This window comes from Plecotus auritus, assembly GCF_963455305.1.
Source record: "Plecotus auritus genome assembly, chromosome: 9".
In the NCBI taxonomy this organism is placed as follows: domain Eukaryota; kingdom Metazoa; phylum Chordata; class Mammalia; order Chiroptera; family Vespertilionidae; genus Plecotus; species Plecotus auritus.
The window spans coordinates 64,171,401-64,189,401 of record NC_137783.1 but is presented as its reverse complement, the minus strand read 5'-3'; the positions used below and the strand labels follow the sequence as shown (position 1 = coordinate 64,189,401).

Here is an 18,001-nt window from a genome sequence, read left to right as displayed (position 1 = left end):
AAAAATGAAATCTGTCTTCTCATAAACACTATTGTGTTATTTTTAAAAGTATGACTGGTTTCTCTATTTTTCAGTTCCCTTTTTTTATTATACCTCCCTACCCCGTCTCTCTCTACACAGGGTGGGTATTCTGCTCCCTCCTTCTCTCCTTGGCAGGGCTCCTTCCAGGGGACCCCACGGACTGTGCCACCGCACCGCAGACAGAGTGAGTCTGTGTCTCTCACTCCTCTCTCGCTCCATCTCCCTCCTGGTATTTCCCTTCTGCATGCTCTGTCCCTTCCCAGCACCACCCCTTCTGCTCAGTGGCCTGCAGGCATGTGCTAAGCCAGCACTTCCTGGGCTCTCCTCTCTTACCCGTCCTTCTCCTTCCACTGCATGGAAATAGACTTCTACTTAGAGCCTGCAGAAAGCTATCTGACTCCTTTTTATTCTAAAGATGTAACACCTCCTGCCAGTGGCCCTAATCCTGCGACCTTCACCTGTCTCTAGTGCATTGTGCTTTTTCATGGCCTTGATTTATGTGAATAAAAATTGTTTTTACCTAGTTATGTTTAAGATGTACACTATCCAAACAGTGTGTTCACTGCCCAACACATGTCTGATGATTTCAAGTGGAACTCAATGACTCCGTGTTTTCTAGAGGAAATTATGCTATTAGTAGTGGTATAATGAACAAATGCATACTGGTTAGGGAACAGGCTTACCAGACCATTGCACATTTCTTTAAACATTTCCTAATCAAAAGGCTTTGACTACTTTTCACTGTCTTCTAAAAGAAAAATCTTATAAATCAGTTTTCAAGGGTGGTTTTTAACAATTAACATGTCCTTTTAATTTATCAGCTGCTTACAAGTACAAAAGAAATGGCTTTTGAATGTGCATGGTTTACTAACATTTCTAATGTGACTTAAAAAGATTTGTTTACATTAAATCTGCTTTCCAAAACATTGTATATTATTTTATATTATGTACTTAAGTACTTCTGGTAAGTTGGTTATATTTTATCTTTTTTGAAAAGTCACCCAGAAAAGCTAATGTTAATGAAAAAGAGATATAAATATTGTCAGTCAATCACTTTCATGCCTTCTCCTACCCTGATTTGTGATTCATATCCATTTTTTCATAAATTATTCTTATCTATGTGATGTATTGAAGGTCCAAAAGGGAGCAATTTTAAGCAATTAAAAATGTGATTTATTAAAATAAAAATTTATTTATTTAATTAATCAAAATTATTAGGTATCAACATGAATTTGAGACAATGTTGAAGTTTATTTTTTGGCTGTTTGTTTTAAAGATAAATAGAATAGAGAGTTTGTATAGGCTTTTATGTCAAGTATTTAGTAGCAAGTGAGTTTGTTTAGTGGATGCAGCAAAAAGAGGAATTTTTCCTCCTCCTCTTCCTTTTACATCTCCTACCATCTTTGTAAATCCTCCTTTTTTGCCTCTCGTATCTTCAAGTTAGTTGCTTTCTTTTCTCCTTTGTTTAAATATTTTTTGCTCATAAGGAATTATTCTAACTTGCTAGTGAATTACTCTGAATTTCAAGTGCAGTTACAAGTGAGAATGTGTTTTGGGCTTGTAGCCAGTAAGCAGCATGGGTGACGGGTTGACCTCAGGTTAACAAGTGACTGAATTTACTGAAGTCTGCGTTTAGCCTTGTTCCTGTCTCCCACCACACTTCCCTCGTTCTCCGTCCCCTCAATAGCTGCAATATGGGAATGAAGTTTAATTATTCTGTATTGCAAATAGTTTTAGATTTTTTTAAAAAAATCATGTTTCTCGGAAACATCCATGTCACTAGTTTCTTATGTGTATAGCTTTAGGATTTTCTTGTCCCTCCATTTGCAAATGCTTCTCCCTCCTTTCCTTTGGGTGTCAAGTTGTCATTTTAATTCCCAGCTATGAAGGAGCACTGTGTGCAACACTGCTACCAAGACCTGTCTTTCTATCTGTTCTAGAACAAACCTCCTTCTCTGTAGCTCCAGGTTAGTAAAAGAAAGTGTGGGTTGTCCGGAGTTGGGCTGTGTGAGCCACCTAGGGAAAGTACCTGTGCACAGGAGTCTTTCCTGGCCAGCGCAGCTGCAAGAACTGGCCCTGGAGTTGACCATGAGACTTGGAGGACCGTGTTCGTGGAAAGTGACGACTGGACTTTTCTTAGCTTTCAGAGAGCTGAGCTTGAAATGTTCCTTTCGAGAAGAAATAGACTCTAGCCTAGTACACAATTTTTTTTTAAATATATTTTATTGATTTTTTACAGAGAGGAAGAGGGATAGATAGTCAGAAACATCGATGAGAGAGAAACATCGATCAGCTGCCTCCTGCACACCCCCTACTGGGGATGTGCCCGCAACCAAGTTACATGCCCTTGACCGGAATCAAACCCGGGACCTCCCAGTCCGCAGGCCGACGCTCTATCCACTGAGCCAAACCGGTTTTGGCTACCTAGTACACAATTTTGAGTTTACCCTGAGAACAGCTGAAACAGTTAAACAATAAAATCATTATTTTTATTTTTTAATGATAAAATATAGAGAAGGAAAAGGGTATGGAATTATGGAAGCAAATCCAGTGTTTTTTCAGAAATTTCCTTTTCCTACACTACATATATTCAGTGAAAAAATATTTGTCTCCACATTTAGTTAATATGTGATTCCTAGCGCTGATTTTTTTTGAGAATTCTGTAAGTGATGCTTGATAGTTAAGAGAGTTCGCCTCCATTATAATGTTTCATTAATACATCCTTCCCGGAGCCCTCTTGAACATCAGCTAAGTGAACTGCCTTTAATTCTAAATGTAGTAGCCAGGTAGGATTGGTTATTAGTCATCAGGCAATCTTTTTTGGGCTCTTTTTAATGTATAGCAATAGTAGACTTTGCCTGGCCAGAGTGGCTCAGTTGGTTGAGTGTTGTCCTGTGCGCTGAAAGGTTGCCAGTTTGATTCCTGGTCAGGGCGCATACCTGGGTTACCTGGGTTGCGGTTTGATCCCCAGTCTGGAGGGCAAATGATTGATGTTTCTCTCTCACATCAATATATTTCTTTCTCTCTCTCTCCCACCCACCCCCTCTCAATAAGCATGCCCTAGCATGAGGCTTTAAAAATAAATAAGTAAACAAATAGTAGACTTTCCAGCATAAAAAGATAGCCTGGTCGCCATATGCAGAGTGAAACGACTCACGTTGACAGGGAGTATTTAGCTCTGGTCACTCCAGGAAGCTGCCCTGGCCAGGGATGCCCTTGGCCGAACTTAATAATTCTGGAAAAATGGAGATAAAAGGAAAATCCTAGTCTTCAAGTATTTTTTTTTCTTTCTCGGGACATTTTGACTTATATTTATTTTCTCCAGTGTATCACTAGTCTCAAGGTGAGGATGTTTGACCTCCCATCTCCAATGAGAGCTTTCTCTGGGCAGCAGAAAGTATCTCCATGTGGGGTCCTCCCGTCTCCTCAGGCACCGCAGCTTTTGTCCCGATGGACTCGGCTGGCATCGGGCCAGCCGCTCTAATTTTCAGCTGTGTGGAATCAGAAACAACAGCTCGCCCACCGCACAGTGAAGGTTAACAAAAATCATTCCTTCTGGCAAGTATACAGCCTTAGTGGTGATCTCAGGTAATCTCAGATAGCATTTCTTGCTAGAGTATATGCTTTTAGGAATACATAACTTTCAAAAAATTTATTTTGAAATAATACCAACTTCTTATTAACATGACTAATACGACTTTTAAAGTTTTCTGTTCAACACCTTGCTTGAAAGAATTTAGAAATCTTACCTACTTGTAGCTTACTAGTATATTTGCAATAACTGAGATGGGAAGAAAAAAAAAGGTTTGAAACACCAGAAATTACATACATCATGTTTATGTCTTAGTAGCCCAATAGTTTTTTGTAAGTTGCCTGATTTCTAAATTTATGTTACAATAATAACTGTATTCACCAGAATGCCATGAAGAATGGTGATTATATTGTCTTATATCCTCCTCCTTTCCTTATAACAGTGGTTCTCAACCTTTCTAATGCTGCGACCCTTTAATATAGTTCCTCATGTTGTGGTGACCCCTGACCATAAAATTATTTTCGTTGCTACTTCATAACTGTAATTTTGCTACTGTTATGAATCGTAATGTAAATATCTATGTGTTTTCCGATGGTCTTAGGCGACCCTGCTAGCGGTTCTCAACCTGTGGGTCCCAACCCACAGGTTGAGAACCGCTGCTGTAGAGCCTAAGACCATCGGAAAACACGTGACTAGCTTCACATATGAGAAGTGCACAGTTTCCGTGCTTTAGTGAGAAGTTAGCTTTAGGAGTGACTTATATTTTCCAGTGAAATGGAATCTAGGGTAACTCAGTAAAAACGGAACAATTGCATTTTACAGTAAGCTACTTTTTGAAGTGCGGTTACTGTAGAATATGGTTCTTTGTTCATTTTTGCAGCTAATTCAAGTTTAGTATTGGTTAATTGACTAGAAATGTGCATAAAATTCATGTTCCAGGAGACTGTCCTCCAAGCTTAGGCACGAGTTTGTTTCTCTCTCAACACCTTGCAATTATGAGAAACACAGCGGCGGCCATTTTCTGTGCACGCTCGTAACACCTGCTCTGCAGAGCGTGGGCCGCTTGCTGTGTGTGCAGTGCTAGCGCCTGCGAATCCTGCTCTGGGTGAATGGACCATGCATATTGGTCAGACCAGGGAATGGTGCTACTTTGAAGTTACTTAGTTTTGTTTTCTGAACTACTTTGCATTCCAAAATTAGATACGGTTGGTTCTGTGTCTTAGAGTTATGAAAATTAAGTATCTTATACTGATTGTGCCTGTGTAGTAAATGCTTATTTAAGTCACTATTATTCACTGATAGGTTTTTTTTGGGGGGGGGGGTATTTTTTTAATTTATTGGGGTGATACTGGTTAACAAAATTATATAGGTTTCAGGTGCACAGTTCTACAACACATCATCTGCACACTGATCAACTTGGAAGAGCCAATGAATTTCTCATTTTAGAGTTAGTTTATAATTTATATTTATAAATCAGGTGTCTTTTCTAAGCTCTCTGAGAGTGCGAGGCACCATTGCGAGCCCTAAGGAAATAAGAGCACTCCTGGTTTCCAATAGTCCTGGAGGCTGGGAGTGGGCTGTGTGAATTGTAGAGCGGAATTCATTTACTCTACAGTGGTCTCCCTCATCTTCAGGGGAGACCGTTAGAGACCTCCAGTTGATGCCTGAAACCATGGGTGGTACTGAACCCTTATGTATACACTATTTTTCTTCCTATACACACACACCTTTTCAACTTAAAGTGGACACACTCTATGGTTCTCTCTGGCATATTTGAATTGCCAGCATCACTATCTTGTGCTTTGGGGTATTATTAAGTAAACTGAGGGTGACTTGAACATGAGCTCTGTGGGGCTGTGCACATGGGTCTGAATCATCAGGGCTCCTAAGTTACTATGGCAGGTGGCACACACAGCGTGGATGTGTGTGGACATAGGGTGGTTTACATCCCGTGGGTCTCCGGAGTGAGATTTCATCAGACCACTCAGAACAGCACGCAGCTAAAAACTTATGAGTTGTTTATTCCTGGAATTTTCCATTAATGTTTTCGGACCATGGCTGATCACAGGTACCTGAGACCGCAGGTACATGAAACTGTAAACAAGGGGGGACTATAGTTATACCAGGCACTCGGTCATGTCTCCATCTCTACAGTGATGTGTGAGCCTCACTTACCATTTAGAACATTGTATTTAAGACATACATGAAAAACAGATTATGCTTTTATCAGTCTTTAATGTAGCAGCAGTCATAAAAGTAAAGTAACAAATATTGAGTTGTGTTTAGTTTATAATGTGGAAGACTCTGAAATTATTAAAAAATAATTTCTATTTTCTTTGTAAGGGATTACATGTAGCTAAACCTTTTTAGATCTTTGAAGTATGAATATTAAATTGTGTCAGAATTCTTTTGAATATTTTATTTGGAAAAATTCTTCAAGTGATTCCTTTTAAGTATGAGAACTTTTATAGACACTGTTCTGTGGATATAAATATTTATTTGTGTTAACTTGCAAGAAAATATAACACTTGAGCAAGAAAGTATAAATCTATTAAAATGTTTTCATTTCATACAAACACGTTAAGAATGCCTAGAAAAAAAAAAAAGGCAGAGCAGATACTGTTGGCTGCTACCAAGCCTGGCACTTTCTTGGTGGTGTATGTGCTCTCTGACACCATTGTCCTGTCTTTTCTTGTCTCTGCTCTCCCATTATGCCTTTGGCAAGGAGTTGAGAAGTTAGTCCATTACTTCTCTGACAAAGCGTGGTACAGTACAATTTCAGATTTTTCCTACCACCTTCCTCATAGTCACTCTTTTGTTTTTGTTTTTCCCCCCAGTTTGCATGATGCATGTCAGAGCCTGCATGAAATTACAGGCATGTTAAAGATGGCACCATTTCCATCTTTCTTTACACCTTTCAAATGTATTTAATAATAATAATAAACTTGTATGTATTAAGAAAATAATGTTAAGTAATTTCTGTTTTCTGTTATGCAATAACATTATGACACTTGAGAACATTTCCTGCTTTCTGCCTTACAGACTTTGACATCTTTTTACTCTTATCGGGACTTGATGTATCTAGCTGCCATTTTATTATTATTGGTGACTTTAGGATGTTTACGGAAACTAATATGAGTATTATTTCTTATGGTAATGCTAAAAATCTTGGAATTAGTACAAAACGGTGAAGATGAAGTTCTTAGTGATGAGTGGTAATTTACCTTTCCTTGTATTCAGTGTATTTTTTCAAGTAGGTCGCTTGAAACCACTTTCCCCAGAAATACTGCTCCGCAGTGTGGCTTGAGTTTGAGAATTGTCCTGTGTAGTATAGATCAGCTAAGAAAGAAATAGGACATTATTCAGTACCTGAATACTGGTATTGAATATGCCTGTTAAGTTTTTAAAATAATCATCTGGCTATGTTGCATATTCTAAAAGTCTGTGAACTCATTGGAATTACCCAAATAGTACAAATAATAAAGTTTTAGCACTGCATTTTAAATTCTCTGTGGGTACAAATTCCTGGTTTTGCCATTTGATAAAGTGTGTGAATTTGGACATGTTACTTAAGTTTATTTAACTTCAGCTTACTTATTTACCAAAAAAAAATATTACCTTTCACCTAGGGGTCTTGTGATAACTAGAGATCACATGCAAAATTAGAGTCTGGCGACCTCCCCTCGGGAAGACGGAAAACCCTGTTCTCGGCCCATAGCATAATATTCCTCAAGTGTCTGTAAATGTTGTCATTCGCTGCTCACAGTTATGTGATGTGGTGCAGATATTCTTAGGAAATTCCATCTGAGTAGTAAGATGATTCACTCAGTATCTCACCCATAGTAAGTGATAGACTCAGGATTCAAAACAAAATCAGTCTGACTGTAAGAGCTAACTAAGTGATTCACCACTGTGTTGTGCTAGCTCCTTCCTATAGCCATATATGAACTTTTTCTGAATGGAAGAGTGTCTTGCATGCCCTAACTCTGGTGTATCTCCAGAGAGGAGCCTTGACTTCATGTCATATCACATATAACTGCTGTGGATTTAAAACATTTAGGTGTGACTGGCATTATTGAAACCTCTTACTCTGTAGCAACTAGTTTATTACTATACTGCTATAGAACTTGCCTTTTTTTTTTTTCAAGACCCAGTTACAAAACGACCATGGCTTAAATTCATCATTTTCACACCTAAGTCGTAGATAACATTTATTGAGCATATTTGCTGTGCTAGGAGGTCTTATGGTAAGTATTTTACATGAATATTATGAAATGTATTTAATTATTAGAAATAGCTGAATGCTTGTTAAGACAATTTTCACAACTCATTTTATCCACAAATATGTAGCCTCCAAGTAAAACACATTTGTGGTTTAGCTGGTGGGCCATTATGAAAGATGCTGTGTTCAAGTTCAAAGATAATCTTTCCTGCTGTCCTTCTAATCATGAACCACTAAGCTAACCCTAAACTTACTTAGAATAAACATTTTTATAATTATTTTTTTCATCAATGTTGTTTTTATTAAGCTTATTTTTATTTGATTATTAGTGCTGCATCATTGACCTAATAGGGAAGTATCATTTTGATAATTTATTACCAAAGAAGTAATTCTGGTATATAACACTCACTAATATTAATTTATTTGTTTTTCTAGAAAATATATATGTGCATAAATCTATATCTATATCTATATCTATATCTATATCTATATATATATATATACACACAAACACTGGGGTGGGCAAAAGTAGGTTTACAGTTTTATAGAAAAAAAGACATGTGGGTTATGATTATTAACTCTGCATTTCATATACTCACAACTGTGAACCTACTTTTGCCCACCACTGTATACAGTATATATTTCCTACTAGAGGCCTGGTGCACAACATTCATGCTCTGGGAGGGGGGAGGGGCGGGTTCCCTCAGCCCGGCCTGCGCCCTCTCATAGTTCGGGACCTCTCAGGGGATGTCCTGCAGTGGGCCTAAGCCGGCAGTTGGACATCCCCTGAGGCGTCCTTAGCGCTGTCGCCACCGCCTGGTGGTCAGTGCGTGTCATAGCGACCGGTTGTTCTGCCCTTTGGTTGATTTGCATATTAGGGTTTTATTATATAGAATTATGTGCCAAATACTAGGGATACCAACTACAACAACAAAAAATGAATAAAGCTGGTACATGCCTGTGGAAGCTCCTAGTCTCTGGTTATCTTTGTAAACATCTCAAAATAGACATTTAAAGATGGTCATTGAAGATGCCTACCAGTCCCTTGCACAATTAATTATCCAGTAGTGCTTATCGCTAGCACTCTTGACTTTGACACTTGTAACCATTGCTTCTGAGAATTCTCAGAATAGTGTGCTGAAGTGTATGTGTCTAACTAAAGTAAGACTGAAAGTTACTGGGTCCAGTTAGAAGCACTTAGCTCTTTAAGTCTAGGGGTGGGTCCACATTTTAAAGCTTCAGTAACCAACCCTTCTACAAGTTGCAAGGACCGAGGAATGAAGTTCTACTTGTTTGTGACTGTGGGTGTTTCCTGATGGCCCCTGTAGTGGGGTTCCTTGCGCCCGGAGTCCTGTGGGCTGAGGCTGAAATGGTGGGCAGCTTCCCCGAGGCGTTTGTTCTGTGCAGGGCAGCACGCATCTTGCCTCTCCAAAGCCAGAAACCTGCAACGCAGCTTAAATTCCTCCTGAGCAGCCTCTTCCCTGTCCCACCTTCAGAATCCCTTCCAATCCTTCCTAGTGTTCCCTTCACTGTCCTAATGTTAGACCCTTCCACTCGCCCTGGCTGCTAGCAACAGCCCTTCTGCCCACCTGGCTGTGCTGCCTGCAGTCTCATCCCCTCCCCTACATTCCTCATGGGTTCCACCAGGGACATTGTAAAACACGCATCGGATCTTAATGATTCTGCTGCTGACAGTTCATCATCTCTCAGCACCTGCTGCACAGGTCAGACCCGCTTAGCCTGAACTGAGTTCCTTCATGAACTGACCCTCACCTACCCTTTTCACCAGACAGTGCTCTCCAAAGTCAGTCTAATGGTTTGAAGTAACTAGAACATCCCGTGTTCTTTGTTTGCCTCTGTGCCCTACCCTGGTCCTCCACAAACTGGGTGCTCTTCCCTCTGTGTCTACTTGGCAAACTCCTACTTATCTTAAAACTCAGATGTTTGGGATTCTTGGATGCCCTCTGTGACCTCTTTCATCAGGCATGTGGGTTTTTTTTGGTCCCATGTTGTGCTGGAGACATGGCCTCATCATTTGTTTAGCTATCTCCCTCCCTAGGCCTCTCCACCACAGGAATAGCATTGTGTTCAGCTCCATCATATTTTCCTACACCTAACAGTGCATGACACATCATTGACATTTAAAAAATGAATGAATGGTCTTTAAATTCCTTCCTGTTCGTCTTATTATTCATGAAAATATGGGATATTTCTTTTTATATTTAGAATTTATTCTAAAGTTGTCTGAGAGCATAGAAGCAGTAGTGAAAGTGGGCAAGGTGAATTGTGAACCTTTTGCCTTTATAGTGATACTGTTGAGTGTTTAGAATTGGGGAAGTGGTACTGCAAGCAGCAGGCTATCAGGACACATCTCTCCTCTGCTTGCTGGACACTAAGAGGCAGCTGTTCAGCAGCCCAGTGCTCGGTGGTGACCAGCTTTCCACAACCTCCCGCACATCAGGCGCAGGTCGTTGCCTCGGTCCTTGCTAGAGTCATATCTTGATCTTGTTCTAGAGACTTTTTTTATTAAACTTTTTATTTTTAAATTACCATTGACATACAGTATTATATTAGTTTCAGGTGTACAACTCAATGATTAGATATTTATATAACTTACAGAGTGATCACCCTGATCAATCATCTGCCACCATACACATATTATTGACTATATTCCCTATGCTGTACTTTATATCCTCATAACTGTCCTATAACTACAAATTTGTAGTTCCTAATCCCTTCACCTTTTTCTTCCATCGCCCAACTAGCAAAATGTAAGAGACCTTTTTCTTTACAAGAGTAGAATTCTTTTCTAAACTAGTTTTCAATTAAACAATAAAGCAACACATTTATTTTAGGATAGGGAAATTATACCACTTTTAGTAAAAATAGAAAATCTACATTATTCATTATTCAGAAACCACTGATTTATTTAATGTAACCAAGTGATAGACTTTTAAAATGTAATTGTTCAATCTTAACTCCTCTCAGTTAAAAGACTTAAAATTTTTATTTTTAAAAACCTATTTTTCCAGTTCTTTCATATTTGATGTGGAGCTTCATTCCATGCTATATAATAAAGAGGTAATATGCAAATTAACCCTCACAAGATGGCTGCCTACGACCAGGCTGGCAGGGGGGTTAGTGAGGGATGACCAAACGACTGAACAAGCAGGCTGTGTGGTAGTGAGGGACGACCAAACAACTAAACAGCAGGCTGCGTGGGGCGACCAGGCTGGCGGGGGGGGGGCAATTAGAAGCGACCAGGCTGGTTGGGGGGGGCCAGTTGGAGGCAACCAGGCCAGCAGGGGGGGGCAGTTAGGGGTGACCAGGCTGGCAGAGGGGGGCCGTTGGGGGCGACCAGGCTGGCAGGGGGTCAGGGCAGTAAGGGGTGACCAGGCCAGTGGGGAAGGGCAGTTAGGAGCGACCAGGCTGGCAGGGGGACAGTTAGGGGCAATCAGGCTGGCATGCAGAGGCAGTGAGGGGCGATCAGGCCGGCAGGAGGTGGGGCAGTTAGGGGCGACCAGGCAGGCAGGCAGGTGAGCGATTAGGAGCCAGCGGTCCAGGATTGTGAGAGGGATGTCCTCCGAGGGGTCCCAGATTGGAGAGGGTTCAGGCTAGGCTGAGAGCCCCCCCACCCCCCGCTGTGCACAAATTTCATGCACCAGGCCTCTAGTTTAATATAAGCAGATATCTTTCTCTCTGCTGTATTTCCATTTAGTTCTCTGATAAAGTAGTAGTCAGTTGAATGATATGAGTAATCAGAACAGTGCAAATGGTAATTTACAGTTCACAGTGCCCCTTTTCTGGAGATTTGATTTTCTTAATCAATTTATTACTTCACCCTTATTAGAAATATCATACCTTTTTATGCTTTTAGCACATATTTATATCTTTTTTTTGTACTGGCAGTAGACATATTATGAAGTCATCATTTTTTAAATTGTTACTGATATTTTCAAAGGTCTTAGTTGCTTTAAGATGTTTAACTTGAAACTAGTTTTTGAGGGTGAAAGGGAAAGACAAATAGTCATTCAATTGCTTTTTTTTCTCTCCTTGGTAGATTTCAGTTTGCTTAACATGGTACTGCTCTATATTTTTACTAATTTTTCTAGAGTGTATGATCACATTGGCATGGTCGTTTTTCCAAGGAAACCCCAAGGAGAGTCTTTTGAATTAGTTACATGGTGATTTTAGTACCTTCACTCTTCTTCTTTTTTTTAGAACCTTCATTCTTAAAGGGCAGTTTATTCATCTCTGAGGTGATTTATTGTGAAAATGCCCACTGACTTTAAAGTCCAGGATATTTCACTTGAAGTAAAAACTGAGATAGCTTATTTATTTTAAACATTCTCAAGTAAGAGTTTAATATAATATATTCAGTATGGATTAATTTTGAATAGTCATTGTCTTGATTTTATTATTTTTTAAATAGCAAGTCATCCCTTTGCCATCATGGCCTCTACCCTCCATGAGTTGGTGAGCTAGTCCCAGCCCCTGGTAACCCGCCATCACCTAATCCCTGGTTGCTGACCCAGCCTTCACCCAGTGCTGGTCCCGGAGGCGGGGAAGGCAGTAGGACAGGTGGCGCAGCATGCCATGAACAGAAATTAGAAATGCTGTGTAGGTTTGTTTAGTTTTAAAAAGTTATTTTATTAGTAAAAAAAAATAAAAATGGTCCTTTAATTTCAAGTTTCAAAGCGCCATGCCAGACTTTTTGGTACTTTGAGCCCACATTATTTAATAGAAAGTGGTTGTGTGTGTGTTTATACATTTGTAGCACCCCCCTGTATCAGGACAGGACCAATAGGCTCTGCCCCATGTAAACTACTATCTGGGCCATTGAAAGAAAACTGTAAGATTCATATTTCTTTGCGAATGCACAAAAGTAACGGAAGTAGCACATTTCCTCTGATTGTATAGAATCTAACCACACAGTGAGCACCAGGAAAGTGTGTGCAAGGAACCTGGGCCTCTTGAGAACTTAGCTATTGTAGGCTTCTGAGCTTTAGTTCAAGTTACAGGCAAATTTGTTTAATCTCAGCCATCATTCCAAAGGCTGATCATTTTTAATTTTGTTGAGTGGGTGTTTGCTCTTGGGGAAGGCAAATCTGCTTTCTGTGTGCCGGCCATAGCAGAATCTCAGCTGATCCCTCAGATGGCAGTGAGACAGACAGATAAGGGGTGAACCTATTTTATTCTGAAACTTCTCAGCAAGAACATTAAAGGTGGGTTAGCATTAGCTAAGTGCATTGACCTATTTTTTTTTTGTTTGTTTAAATACAATTTCATATCTACTGAAAATATAAGCTTAATTCTAAACCTTATTTGCTGGTAATTTTAATTCTCCAAAGAGGACTGCACCTTGACACTTTTAAAGGAATTCTTCCGCTCATCAAGTGTGATAAAGTGGTGTACAGCTTTCCTTTTCAAAAAATCTTAAAAGGTGGTAATATCCTGAAGATCACAGTTACTATCTGGATGCTTTATGCAGATTAAACCAAAGTGCTATGGAAGTCCTTCTGTCAAGCTCTTATATATAAAGTTTTAAATATGTAATGAATCAATTGAGGCAGGAATCTTTTTTCAACAATAAATCAGTACTTTTAATATTTTTCATTCCTCCTGTTTAATTTTGAATCTTGTTTAGTGTTTTACTGCCTGTATCATTTTTGTTTGCATTATCATTCTTGTAGTGTGTCTCATGAATTTAGTTGAATGTTGTAATTTATTTTTTAATTTAAAAGAATCTCACATACTTCTTATATTAAAACGTAGTAAGTACCAACACAGCGGAATTAGAACTTATATTAATTCTGGGAGGCATTTCTAAAATGAGTTGTTGCTAATGTTGTTTTTAATTTTAATAGCCTCAAGTACTACAGCCTTCCAGCAGCCTTCCCAGACCCACAGACCACGCCCAGGGAAAACTAACAAAATGGCAGCATAGCGAGGACCACAGTGAGCACTCGGTCCAGGGCACGCGTCCAGGGCCCGCACGCCGGGATGACAGCTTTGCACAGGACTCGCAGCAAGAACGCAGTGGTGGCCTGGAAGGCCGACCTTTCTCCTCAAGCCCGCAGCTCACTGAGGAGGTGGCTAAGAGCGCGCCTTCGGAATCAGGCTGGGACATGACCATGGATGCTCCAGAGCCTTATCATTTGGCAAATAATCCCATTAAAGACATGCAGGTGGTACCCACTTCTTCTCAAACACTCATCCAATCGAGTGCAGGAGACCAGGCCAAGAGAGTGGGAAGAAACCAGTCTTTACCAGAGGACTACACATCTCAGCCCAAATCCTTGCAGCTTCTGAAGCCATCCATCTTGAATTCTTTGGTACCTCCTTCAGTTTCTGAATCATCGCCAAGTAGGACTCCCACCTATAAGAACTCACCAGTAATTGCACCATGTAATTCAGCAAAAATTCAGCTAACATCTAGTCAAACAAATCTTGCAAATAATCTAAATCCACGAGCATCTAAGCTCCGCCCCCCTTCTGGCTCTTTCAAACAAAAACAAATAAGCAACCCCCGACCAGAGCCTCAAAACTTCCAGGCCAAGACAAGCATCCCAAGGCCATTGGCAAGAAGGAAAGAAATCATGCAGAATCCGAATGGCAATTTGAATTCTGGGGATTGTTTGTCGTCTAATCGATATTCTCGTCTTCCTAAACCAAAGATACCCTAAGTACATAGCCATCACCTGCCAATATGTCTTTTAAAAAAATCTGTTCTGTAATAACTTTACTTGCAGTTTGCTGCCATGGTGGAGGTTCCATTAAAGGCTTGCGAATCTTAAAACATTAAAATGTGGAAGCTTCTACTCATTTGGGCTCTTCCATTTTATATCCTGGTCAAAGCACATAGCAGTGAAGTGTATTTGTCTTAGGTGAACATGAGCGTTTGCTTTCCCATCAGAGGCCCACAGGGGCTCTCACCCCGTGACCACTGTTGGCCACCAGGAAAGGCATAGCCCTTCACGGAGCTGGCGAGACATGCACTTGGCGCCCTCGTCCTCTTACGGTCTGTATTGATTGTGGTCAGGGCCTCCCTCTTTTTCAATAGCCCTCTTGTGAACATGGTTCTTTTTTTAAGTAAAGATTTGGTGGTAGTGGGAGGTGGTAGGTGGTCTGTAAGCAGGGTTCTGGCCAGTGATTCGTATGTTGAAAAGGTCTATGAGAAAGCTCTATGATGGACAAAGGAGACCCGGCCTTCAGTGGAAAGCTATGAGTTCTATCTTTCCTTGCTAGGAGCAGCAAGCTGCTCTCAATATTAACTTACCAAGTACCCAGGCTAAAATGTTTCATAGAATGTATAAATCAATTACATATCATTTTAACATTTTGTTCATACATGCACACCATTGTGTTTGCTTTTGGTACTGGATAAATTTTGGAAAGCTTAAGACACATCTTGAAACCTATACCCTAAAGGTGTATTCATTTGTAACGTGTTGGTGCTAGAATTTTGCTGGTAATTCAGTTTTGGACCCTAGAGGCTTATGGATTCATGGTAGCTGTTTAAAATCCCACAGCATATATTTTAAATTAAGTCTTTATTATAATATGTATATTTATTGACTTTCTGCTAATATTTGAAGACCGGAATAATGGACTTGAAATGTTTGCACAAAATTTGGATGGGATATAAATACCCCATGCATAGGGATTTAGACTATTTTCTGTAGCAAAAAAAGCTAAACTTTGTTGGCAATAATGATAAATGGAAGTAGACCATCTTGAGAAAGCTGGAGTACACAGCGCTTCTGCTGAGTTGTCAGGTCCCCTTTATGTTGGTGTGTATTTGAATGCCAGTTTCTTAAAAAGTAGGTTTGGGAAGAGAAATAGAATTAGAGAGTGGAAATTGTGTCTTATTAAAGGTATTAAAAGGTATTTCAGTGGCAGTACGCTTAACTAATGTCCCAGGAAGATAGCTGGGAACACCAGGGGACCAGGAGTGCTAACTCATCAGGCTGTGGACACTCTTCAGAAGCTCCGTCAGGGTGCCCTGCTCTCCCAGATCATGGTGTCCGTAGGTGGTCCTCCTGTTGTGGCTTTGGTTAGAGTTAATGTCTTTCAGAGAGATGGGCTTTCACAATGTAGATTTTTGTTGTCATCAGCTGACCAAAAATGTATCAAAAGGGGTTCTGGCCAAAAAATTAGCCACTCAAGTTTCTAGAGATTCTTTTTTAAAATGTACACGGGTGACATTGTCGGCCCCTTTTTAGAGAAATAACAGCAGGTACTTCAGTGTAAACTTCAAAAAAGTTGATTGATTACTACCATTTTGAGGTAGTCTTCCCGTACCATTCCAGTGAATTTGCCCTTCACTGGGTACAAACCATTCTTGGGTAGCAGGCAACGCCATACTCTCATTCGGCAGCACTTCTGTAGGAGAAACACAAAAGTTCAGAAACTTTTCACGTTGTCCGGAAGGCGTTGATATCAAGATACCGCAGCAAAGCTCTTTATGTTCGTAGAGATGAGCAGCGATGGCTGCAGCTGTGAGTGGGCACATGTGCTCTTTCATTTGGAAGGAGAAAGAAAACTGACCTCATGTATTATAAATGGGGTGTTATTACACTATAGAGGAGGTCCCCCAAAATGTATACACCCTTTAACAGCTGGTGACTCACGGAGTTTTCACTCCTTTCAGGTTTAACTGATTTGAAATATAGTGCTGGGTGAAGCCAGATTAAGCTTTGAACAAATAAAATTTATCCTAAAATGCCACTAGACTTTTTTTAATGAGGATTTATAAAAGATAAAGTTTGCAGTACAAAACCAACAAGTTGACAAATTGAGGGCGCACAAACATCAAACAAAATTATTCTTGATGTTTGCTTCCCGTTATCAGCAGTGCCTGGACCAAACCAGTCATCAGTTTGAAAATAGGCATTGATAAAAAAAAATAAAAAAAATCATTCCTGTAGATTCTTTTAAATTTTGAAAGTGAACTGTATGTTAAATAAACACTGACTTTATAATAATTCAAAATGTATGTACACTTTGGGGGACATGCTGTATTCCTTACATAAAACATCCTGATGAGTCAGTAGGCCTTTGGCTGATTTAGGAGTTGATAGACATAGCATGAGAGGGCGGGTTCTTTGGAAAAGACAATGATGCCGGGACACTGGAAGGCAGCAGGAGAAGAGGAGACCACGCAGAGGTGAGGACTCCGTGCCACAGGTCGTGGGCCTGAGTCTGCAGAGCTGAGCAGGTGCTGAGGACAGGCAGGTGCTCATCACTCACTCATGTATCGGCCCCAGCGTTGGAGCCAACCTGCAGCACGGAGCACATACAGACTCTTGTGTAACAGTCATTAGTAGGCCTTTACCTTTAAGGGAAAAGTTTTAATTTTTTATATTATTTTTAACCCTCTAGTCTGAGGGAAATGTCTTTGTCTATTACATAAAAATATTGACTTCCGCAGTTCTTTTATTCTGATATTTTCCTGCTTTTTTCTCCCTGGTTAATATGCAGAAATATGAATGAACCCATCATTTCAAACTCTCTGTACCTCTGTTGAGCCTTAATTTTGGCAGAAGGCTCATCAATATACTTATGAAGCATAATACATTTAAGAAAAAAACATTGAGGATGCTTGTACAAAACCAGCAAAGTATTTTCCTGCAGTTTTCTTTAAAATGCAAGAATATTGTGTTAGGCTGCTCCTTAGTAAATGCTAAGTTGGAAATGAGGTGAGGCTATAGCTTGCCTGATTTGGCTTAATCTCTGTTTAATGATTCTGTATATCAACTCTGTATGTCACTTAATGCACTTCCTTCTATACACACAGTGTACTCAGCCTTCATTGAGTAGGAGTTCAGGTCACTTTTATCTTAGTTCCTGTGATTTCATGAAAATGGTTGCAGTGCATGAATTCCAAGTCCTAAGGAAGAAGTTTTCTGGGGATTGGCTAAGTCTCACATCTGTGAGAGAGAAAAATTACTAGAGTATGAGGAAGTGCATACATAGGGCTGTTAATTGGATGCACACACATTCTTTTAAAGAAAGCCTGGCGTGAGGAGTTTATCCGCCCAGGTGCAGAGGGTTGGTGCATTAAAGGACCACATCATTTAGATGTGAAAGTCATTTAGAGCGTTTCCAAAGACTGAGGCCCTCTAACATTTTTCTCTTGTAGTCTCGATTTAATTTGTGCAATATCTTCAGGCATATAGACTACTGTTTTGTATTTATATAGATATTATATATTAGGGAACCTA

General features: G+C 40.0%; 1 protein-coding gene across 12 annotated transcripts in view; it reads left to right on the top strand.

Moving 5' to 3' along the window:
* Window positions 1-16,774, top strand: part of CCSER2 (coiled-coil serine rich protein 2) — a 232,450-nt gene extending 215,676 nt beyond the window's left edge. For 6 of the 12 annotated variants that reach the window (XM_080687676.1, XM_080687680.1, XM_080687682.1 and 3 more), the window contains one exon: window positions 13,643-16,669. In XM_080687676.1, coding sequence (XP_080543802.1) covers window positions 13,643-14,461 — 819 coding nt within the window. In that variant the 3' untranslated portion in view covers window positions 14,462-16,669. Of the gene's footprint in view, window positions 1-120; window positions 206-6,278; window positions 6,319-13,642 lie in introns of all 12 variants that reach the window. The other 6 variants (XM_080687687.1, XM_080687684.1, XM_080687679.1 and 3 more) reach the window with 3 other exon arrangements.
* The last annotated feature ends 1,227 nt before the right edge of the window (window positions 16,775-18,001 follow it).